General features: G+C 44.8%; 1 protein-coding gene across 1 annotated transcript in view; it reads left to right on the top strand.

Annotated features, from left to right (window-relative positions):
• Positions 1 to 8,173, top strand: part of SPCS3 (signal peptidase complex subunit 3) — a 22,563-nt gene extending 14,390 nt beyond the window's left edge. Inside the window, exons 2-6 of the mRNA XM_023763929.1 lie at positions 798 to 810; positions 1,437 to 1,510; positions 3,937 to 4,013; positions 6,873 to 6,988; positions 8,009 to 8,173. Coding sequence (XP_023619697.1) covers positions 798 to 810; positions 1,437 to 1,510; positions 3,937 to 4,013; positions 6,873 to 6,988; positions 8,009 to 8,141 — 413 coding nt within the window. The 3' untranslated portion in view covers positions 8,142 to 8,173. The remainder of the gene's footprint in view (positions 1 to 797; positions 811 to 1,436; positions 1,511 to 3,936; positions 4,014 to 6,872; positions 6,989 to 8,008) is intronic.
• Positions 8,174 to 8,554: the final 381 nt, after the last annotated feature.

Genomic DNA, 8,554 nt, shown 5'->3' with positions numbered 1-8,554 from the left:
CTGGGTCCCCCCGCGCCCAGGACCGCCCTCCGGATCCCGGTTCAGAGGCTGGGAGCCCCCGGTCCCCGCCTGGGTCCCCCGCGCAGCTGTGCGGGCCGTGGCCGCCCGTGTGCCCGGTGGGGCGTTCCCTCCGCGGTGCCCGCCTCGGCCCCGTCGGTGCTGCCAGCTCCCGGCGGCCTTGAAGGGGGCGAGGACGGTGGGGTGCGCGGGGGGAACGGGGTTTGTTTGGGGAGAACCCGCCGCTGAACCAGCCGGGAAACGCCGCACGTGGCCTCTCGGAGGCCCTGCCCTGACTCCCCAGCACTTGTGTGATGTGCAGGTTTATTTATTTTCCTCTGCCTCTCCCGTCTGTCTGCGATTCCATCTTCTAACAAGTTTGCCTTCGTTTCCTTTTATTTGTCAGAATCTCCAACAGGCGGGTCATCCAATAACGACCGCCCGCCCGCATTTTTATTTTTGTTTTGTATTTCTTTGCTAAGGCGGTGTTTGCTAGATACAAACTCGGGTCTCGGGTGGACGTGAGCCTGCCAGCTGTGGTGGCGGTGGGAGGGCTTGGTGCGCAGTAGACACCACACAGCTGTCCGCTTCCGCTGACTCGGAGCCGGTGCCTAAGGTTCTGGGCCTTCACTCCCTTTTGTCTGGAGGGGAAGTACCGCCCAACCCCTACACTTTGAGATACAGTGGGGCCTTCACTTACGAGTGTCCCGACTAACGAGTTTTTCCGATTACGAGCCGTCTCTCGGCCGATTTTTTGCTTTGAGTTGACAGTAATTTGAGTTAACGAGCTCCGTCATGGAACGAATTAAACTCGTAAGTCAAGGCCCCACTGTAATTGTGAAAATAGGCCATGGACATGGCACAGACCCTCAGCCAGCACACCTCCCCTGAAGCCGGCACCTTTCTCCCACCTCCTCCCAAATGGCTTGACCTCCTGGATCCAGGCTTTTCTCTGAGCAGCTTTTTTTTTTTTTTTAAATATTTTATTGATTTTTTACAGAAAGGAAGGGAGAGGGCTAGAGAGCCAAAAACATCAATGAGAGAGAGAAACATCGATCAGCCGCCTCCCGCGCACCCCCCACCGGGGATGTGCCCGCAACCAAGGTCCATGCCCTTGACCGGAATCGAACCTGGGACCCTTCAGTCCGCAGGCTGACGCTCTATCCACTGAGCCAAACCGGTCAGGGCGTCTCTGAGCAGCTTCCATCTCCCCCGGGTTGCGTTAGGGGTTCTGTGGAGGCGCGTGGAAGCAGGTGACCATGGGCTTTCACATTGAATTAGGAAGTGCAGCCTGACTCCCACGCACAGGTGTCGCTGCCGGTCACTGTTTCCGGTGGACCTGCTGTTTCCCCTGTGCACACGGCTGTATCTTCAGGAATGATGTAGTTTTGAATGTTGATAGGTTCACAGGATGGTGAAGCTTTTCTCTCTACTCCTAGGAAAAATGTGGAAGACTTCACAGGACCTAGAGAAAGAAGCGACCTGGGCTTCATTAACTTCGACATAACGGCAGATATCCTTTGAGACAGGGTTTCGTTGCCTTTTCTGTGGTGCTGTGATGATACACATGTTGTTCAGTGATTTGGGGGACAGGGTGACTATCAACCAAACCTTGGAAATACTTATAAAAAAACTATAATGGCAGATGCTAATATGACTCACCAACATTCATTTTGACCCTGATCTTCCAACCCATCACAGATGCAAGCCTCTTTTCCTCAGTAAAATCGTGTTAATTCCCCCTCATTCACACCTGGAGAAATTTTATTTGTAGGTTCAGGGGTTACTGTGTGAAGATACTCTAAATTCTTCGCAGGAACATTAAGTAAATGGAGAGCTTTAAGAGACTGTGAGTCTGTATTTCGGAAGGAGAATGAGATCATTTGGATTAAAGAAGGAAGAATGTTGCCAGTGCTCATCCTGGCAACATTGAGTATTTCCTGTGCAATCCCAAAGTATATCTTCATATTTTATGTTAGAAACATAGGTTAAAAGTCTGTTATGGGTTGGAAGATCATGGTCAAAATAAGTGTTGGTGAGTCATATTAGCATTTTGCCATTATAGTTTTTTTATAAGTATTTTCAGAACAAAAGTCAGAAATCATAACAGTTGAAAGAGTTACTTTAAAATGGGGTGATTTAAATATTTTCTCTTCATCTTGAGTTCCCCCCTTCTGACAACTCTTGGCCAGCTTATCTTCTGTTAGCGTCTTGCATGAATGTTTGGGCCTTGTTCTCTGCCATGGCCCATCTCGCTGCCTTTTTAAAACCCCAGGGTTAAAGCTGGGTGTGGAGCGTGATCGGTCAGAGCTGTAGAGCGGCTGTCTGGACAGTTGAAGCAGCTGCAGATCCTGGGCCTCGGAGGGTCACCTGATGTGTCTCTGCTCCCATGGTGTGTGTGTGTTTTTTCTTTCCTTTTAAATGTTTTTTTTTTGTTTTTTGTTTGTTTTTTGTTTTTACCGAGTTTAGAAAGAGGGGAAGGGAGAGGGAGAGAGAAATACCGATGTGAGAGAGCAACGGGATGAGACCACACCCTGGGCATGTGCCCTGACTGGGAATTGAACTGGTGACCATTTGGTGGATGGGTTGATGCTCAGCCAACTGAGCTACTCCAGCCAGGGCCCATGGCGTTAGTTTTAACTTGGTTTTTAGAAATAAATTACTGGGTTTGGAAGTAGACTAGGAATTAGTTATATATACATAGGCCCTTTGAGGAACTAGAGTACACCGTGAGAAAAGTCCAGTGTATGCTAAACTGCCTGCTTTCAAGTGTTCTCATCATTTAAAAACATCTCTGGTAAGAGGCAGTTTGGATCGAGTGTGAAAGTAGTAACTGTCTGGACCAGGGATTTTCAACCTTCTCATCTCATGGCACACAAACTAATTAAAATTCTGCAGCACACCAAAAAGTATATTTTTTGCTGATCTGACAAAAAATAGGCATAATTTTCATTGCTTTACCAAAAAATAAATAATAGTAATCTCCTACCCCTTTTTGCTCCAAAATTACTTAAAAAAATTAGGTGCCTATACTTACATATAAGGATTTCTAGTACCAAGAATTAGCCAATCAGACGCATCCTTATTATGCAACATGACCAATAAGATGCAATTATTCTATGACCTATGTGTTTATGGTTCAGGACAGGGTATTCATCCCAGACAGTCGAAGGGAAAAAAGGTCAGTGCCCTGACTAAATTGCCAGGTGTGGCATGATCTCACTTCCATGAGGCATAGCAGCAGAGGCATGGGTACATGGAACAGACTGAGAGGTGTCAGAGGGGCGGGGAGCTGAACGAAAGAAGGTGAAGAGATTAAGTCAAAACAAAACAAAACAAAACACAAATACACACATATGTATTGAATAGACAAAGACTACAGATAGCCAGAGGGAAAGGGTCGCTATCCTAGACTTCCCTGTTCTAACATCATGAATACATGAATGTGCTGCTCTCAGTATGTAAACATTTAATATGTGACATAACCATTTAATCAAATCCAAACATGAACACAGCCCATTTCTCAGTCTTGTAATTAACCCTGGTGATTTTTTTCACTCTAGTAAACTGATGAAACCAAATTGGTGACCACTGCATATTCTACCAAAGCATTTCATGGATTGAGATGTTTGATCCCTACTGACGCGTCCAAAAAGCCACATTTACAATTTATTACACTTGATTTAGTTGAGTGTAGTTGATGTTTGCATGTCATTACATTTAAATTGTGATGATTGGTTATACTTTAGAACTGTAGTAGAATCATGTGCTTGAAAAATGAAATCTTTTCTATATATTTTCATTGAATTAGTGGCTCAGTATGTTTCTGGGCCACTTTTTCTCTATTTTGGTGTTAGTATTGCTGTGAATACTTAAGCATAACTAAGATCTGTTTTAAAGCTGTATGCTGCTTTATGATTTATTCCTTAATTTGTTTACATCTAGAGAATATATTTGATTGGAATGTTAAGCAGTTGTTTCTTTATTTATCAGCAGAGTATTCAACAAAAAATAACGTAAGTATATAAGTATTTTAGTAGATATGTAACATCTTATTCTTTATGGAAAATATAAATTTTGTATATTCAAAGTACCTGACCTGAGTAGTTTGGTAGAAATCACCAGCCCATGGCAGCCTGTAGCTCTGAGGCGCTGTGGGCTCTGGGGTGCATCGAGGGACTCCCTGGGGGTCTGTGGATCCGGGCAGAGTTGCAGTTTCAGTCGGTTCACCTTATTGATATCAGGTTGGTGTGGCAACTTCTCAGCTTCCCTACATGCCATTCGGGAAACCGCAAATCTGTATGTTTGTCATTTTAAACTGAAAAGGGAAAGAAGTTAAACTTTACTCGGACTCTACGTGGACTGACAGTAATACTCAGTCCCCAAATCCGGGGTTGGCTCCATGCTTCCTAAAACGTGTGTGCCCTCATACTCTGGGGGTGGCGAGGAATTCTGGAGGGCAAGAGGTTGACTGGCTCTCTGTGTATTCATTCATTCATCGGCATTTGGCATTGTGCAAAGTTAAGTGGGTGGTATTGTCCAGTTTTAAAGAAATGAATCCTCACATGATGGAGAAATGGCTTGAAAAGATCCCTGCAAAGCTATCAGAGGTGAAGAGAACGCCAGTGGTCCACGCACATGTCACAGGAGCTCGGCACAGCTGACATGCCCGGTCCTCATGAACTGCTCAGCCACTTTCATTAAAGGATGAAAAACAAAGAGCCTGGATCTAGTGAAAGCTGGCTGAGGAAACAGCCTAGTCCGGAAGCCTGTTGGAAATGCACACTTCCTACCGATGTCGCTGCTACTGAAGGGTAACAGCAAAGTGTACTAGGAGCGGAATTTGTAAAGAAAGGTGCATGTTTAGGGGTTTCTATTCAAAATAATTTGTGATCAGAAACCTCTGGAGGCCACTTGCAGTGATACATTCAGGAAGGACGCTGCTGAACTTTGAGCATATTAGGAAATGGAGAGGTGGCATTGTGTGGGATTTTTTTTAAGATATGTTTTTATTGATTTTAGAGAGAGGAATGGGGGTAGAGAGAGAAACATTGATGTAAGTTAGAAACATTGATTGGCTGCCTCCGGCATGCCCTCCCTACTGGGAAGGGAATGGTGGGTGACCTTTTGGTGCACAGGATGATTCCCAGCCCACTGAGCCACACTGGCCAGGGCCAGTTGTAGGATTCTTTGAGCTGAAATATTCTCTCTGGACAGCTAAAATTAGAAAGATACACACCAAGACATTTAAATCAATGAGATTTGTGATCTGTGCTTATAACTCTGGTTACCCAGACATGTAATAAAAAACTGTAAAGATTACTATATTTGAAGCATTTCTGAGGTTATTTTATAACCCATCTAGATGTTTATATGTATAAATACATGGTTTGAGCTGTTTTGATAGTTTATGAAGCCATACCTATGCAATTAATAAATACTGTCGAGAATTTTTCTTTGTTTTGGAGTTGTATGGGATCCAATTTGAGTACTTAAGGTAGTCTTTCTAATCATATATTAGAGTTTATCAGATTTTTTTCATTAGAAGTTATTAAACTATTACATTAAAATATATTAAAACAGTTTGTGATAGAAATTTTTTAGTTCAGTCTGATTTGAAGCTTTTGTAGCTAGAGTAAGGGTTGAGATATTAATACAGAGTGTTGCTAAAACAGATCTTAGGTTCTAAAGTATAAAGTAAATGATTCTGATAAGTGAATTAAAGCACAAATGTGAAATCTGTAGAATTAAAATGAACTCCTGTGTTGCTCTTGCTTAAGTACCCTTATGTTTGCTATCAGCATAGACTGGAGGTAATTTGTAGTTAGAAAGGAGTCTGCTTCTGTATTTCATTTGAGGTGTATTCATTTTCAAGAGATGTCAAATTAACCAGCTTTTTCTGTTGATTAGTTTTTTAGTTCAATGTCATTTTTAGCACTTCAGTCAATTGATTGTACAGCACATTATTTTGAGCATATCTTTTATACCAGATGTTTTGTTAGGCCTGGGAGTATTGGGTTGACTAAGGTGCTCCCTGTCCTTGAGAGTCAACAAAGTGTTAAAACAGGAGAGGCTGTTGAGGATGAGAGCAGCCACTGGAAACACATGCTATTCAAGGCTCAGCCAATCATCCAAATCAATAGGTCTTCTCTTGGTGACAGAGGTACCTAAGTTATACTCCTCGTCTCGTTTCCCCAGCACGACTAGTGAGTGAATCCAGTGTGGAATGTGACAGGTTATGGCTTCATGAATGAATGAATACGCAGGGAGACTTCTCTCTGGCCTGTGCTTGGCTCTGTGTCCCTCCATCGTGACGTTCCTGTTGAGTCTTAGAAAGAGACTTGAGGGTGACCATTTGAACCCTCTCTTAGGAATAACTAGTCCACATCCTGGTCATCACGTGCTCAGCCATTGGCCTCAAGCTGGTGAGTGGTGGTTTAGTGAGAACACAGTTCTCGGGCTTTGGTAGTGATCACAAATGTGTTTTCACTCCATTTCATGCCCCTGATTTGCCTAACAATTTGTTTATGATGTGTCAGAATAGTGGCTTGAAAGGTTGTCCGACTTCTAGAATTTTGCCGTAATAAAGCAATGATGTGCCAGTGTTTTACTTTAAAGAAAAAATACTCAAGGCTTTATTTCTTTAGTGACACTTGGCAATTGAAAGCCCTTGGCAACACATAGATGGGCAGGAGGTGGCCTGGCAGCAGTAACAGCCTGTGCAGGGTCCATGCTGGGCTGGAGGGTTGATTTTAGCAACCCCCTCAGAGTTGGGTTCATTGATCATAAACCAATTGCTTACCACTGCTTTTAATTTGAATTGACAAAGATGCTGTTTCTGCTGAGTTAATGTAATTGTTTTCATTTTCTTGTAGGCTCTGAACCAGGTTGTCCTTTGGGACAAGATTGTTCTGAGAGGAGATAATCCGAAGCTGCTGTTGAGAGATATGAAAACAAAATATTTTTTCTTTGACGATGGAAATGGTCTCAAGTGAGCAATTCTTGTCATTTTTTTAACATTTAATGAAATGTGAAGGGGAGAGAAAGATGTATTTGCATTTTGAAAGAAAAATATTAGAGGGTGAAAGAGGAAGATTGGGAGAGAAGGGAAGTATTTATATGGATCTGACCTGGACGATGGCCTGGAAACACTGTACAAAACTGATCTACTGGTAAAATCTGGGCTCAGTGTGTGGACTGTCAGCCCAGGACCGAGGCTTCTGCTCTGAGGCTTCTGCTTAGGGCCCGGCACCCAGGTCCGAGGCTTCTGCTCTGAGGCTTCTGCTCCGGTGCCCAGGGCCCGGCACCCAGGTCCGAGGCTTCTGCTTAGGGCCCGGCACCCAGGTCCGAGGCTTCTGCTCTGGGTGCACAGGCCCCGGTGCCCCGCCCACGTCTGAGGCTTCTGCTCTGGTGCCCAGGGCCCGGTGCCCCCCCATGTCTGAGGCTTCTGCTCCGGTGCCCAGGGCCCCTGCCTGTGAGCGTGGGACTGCCCAGCACAGGCTCTGAGGACGGAAGAGGAAGTTGCCAGGGGAACTTGATGAGAAAGTAACACGTGGCCCAGCTGGTACTGGGGTTTCTGGTGTTGGTTCTCTTTGCTTCTCTGAACCTCAGCTTCCTTCTTACACACAGTGAGGAGCTGGATAGTGATCTGGGTCGTGTCCGACTCCTCCACCGCGGCGGGTGTGCTCACCTTTGCCGTCTAGATAGCCGTGGAGTTGGGGCTCGCGCATTGTCCTCTGATGCCCCCCAGTCTGGGTTCCTGTTCTCTGTTGTGCTCATTTCAGCCTTGGGCTGCTGGCTCTAGGAGCTCGGGGCATTGTGGGTACCTCTGGACAGCTGGTGTCCCAGTGCTCAGTGCTCCTGGGGTTAAAGGCTTGAAGACTTCTGTTTGTGGGTTAGGGTTCCACTTAGGAGGGGCTGGTTATAAGCATCAGACGCCTCAGTGCTTTAATGACGGGTTCTCATTGGACTAGAAGTGTCTCTGCTGACTCTGATTGCTGTGTCTTTGTAGGGGCAACAGGAATGTCACTCTGACCCTGTCCTGGAACGTCGTACCAAACGCTGGAATCCTACCTCTCGTGACAGGCTCAGGACACGTGTCTGTTCCATTTCCAGATACATATGAAATCATGAAGAATTATTAAATTATTCTGAATCTGAACAGCATATTTTTATACTTACTGGATCCTCTCTCATTTATGTCCTCCTTTGCATCTTCATCCGTTTTTGTTTGTTAACTTAATTTTTTTTTTTTTTGTATAAGAACTAACATCAAAAGGTTTATTTGAAGGGAAAGGTTAAAGTGCTACTTAAACTTAACTTTACAATCAAAACAAAGAAAGGCCACCGGAGTGGGGTTAGAAAAGCGCACTTTAGGATTTGTAAGTTTATCTTTGACGTGTTCCTGGTATCGCCATTCTTCTTAATGGACGATAAGGTGAGCAGGGAGGGTCTCTGACATTTTCAGGGGCCTGTGGAACTCTGTTCTAGGCCTCTCGTCAGTGTACATTCACCCTGGCAGTGGTGCAGAGGTAGACATTCCTTTTATCTCTCTCAG

Source organism: Myotis lucifugus, unplaced genomic scaffold (genome assembly GCF_000147115.1).
Source record: "Myotis lucifugus unplaced genomic scaffold, Myoluc2.0 scaffold_309, whole genome shotgun sequence".
Taxonomy (NCBI): domain Eukaryota; kingdom Metazoa; phylum Chordata; class Mammalia; order Chiroptera; family Vespertilionidae; genus Myotis; species Myotis lucifugus.
Note: the sequence above shows the minus strand (reverse complement) of the source record. Positions and strands in the feature narration are given on the sequence as shown.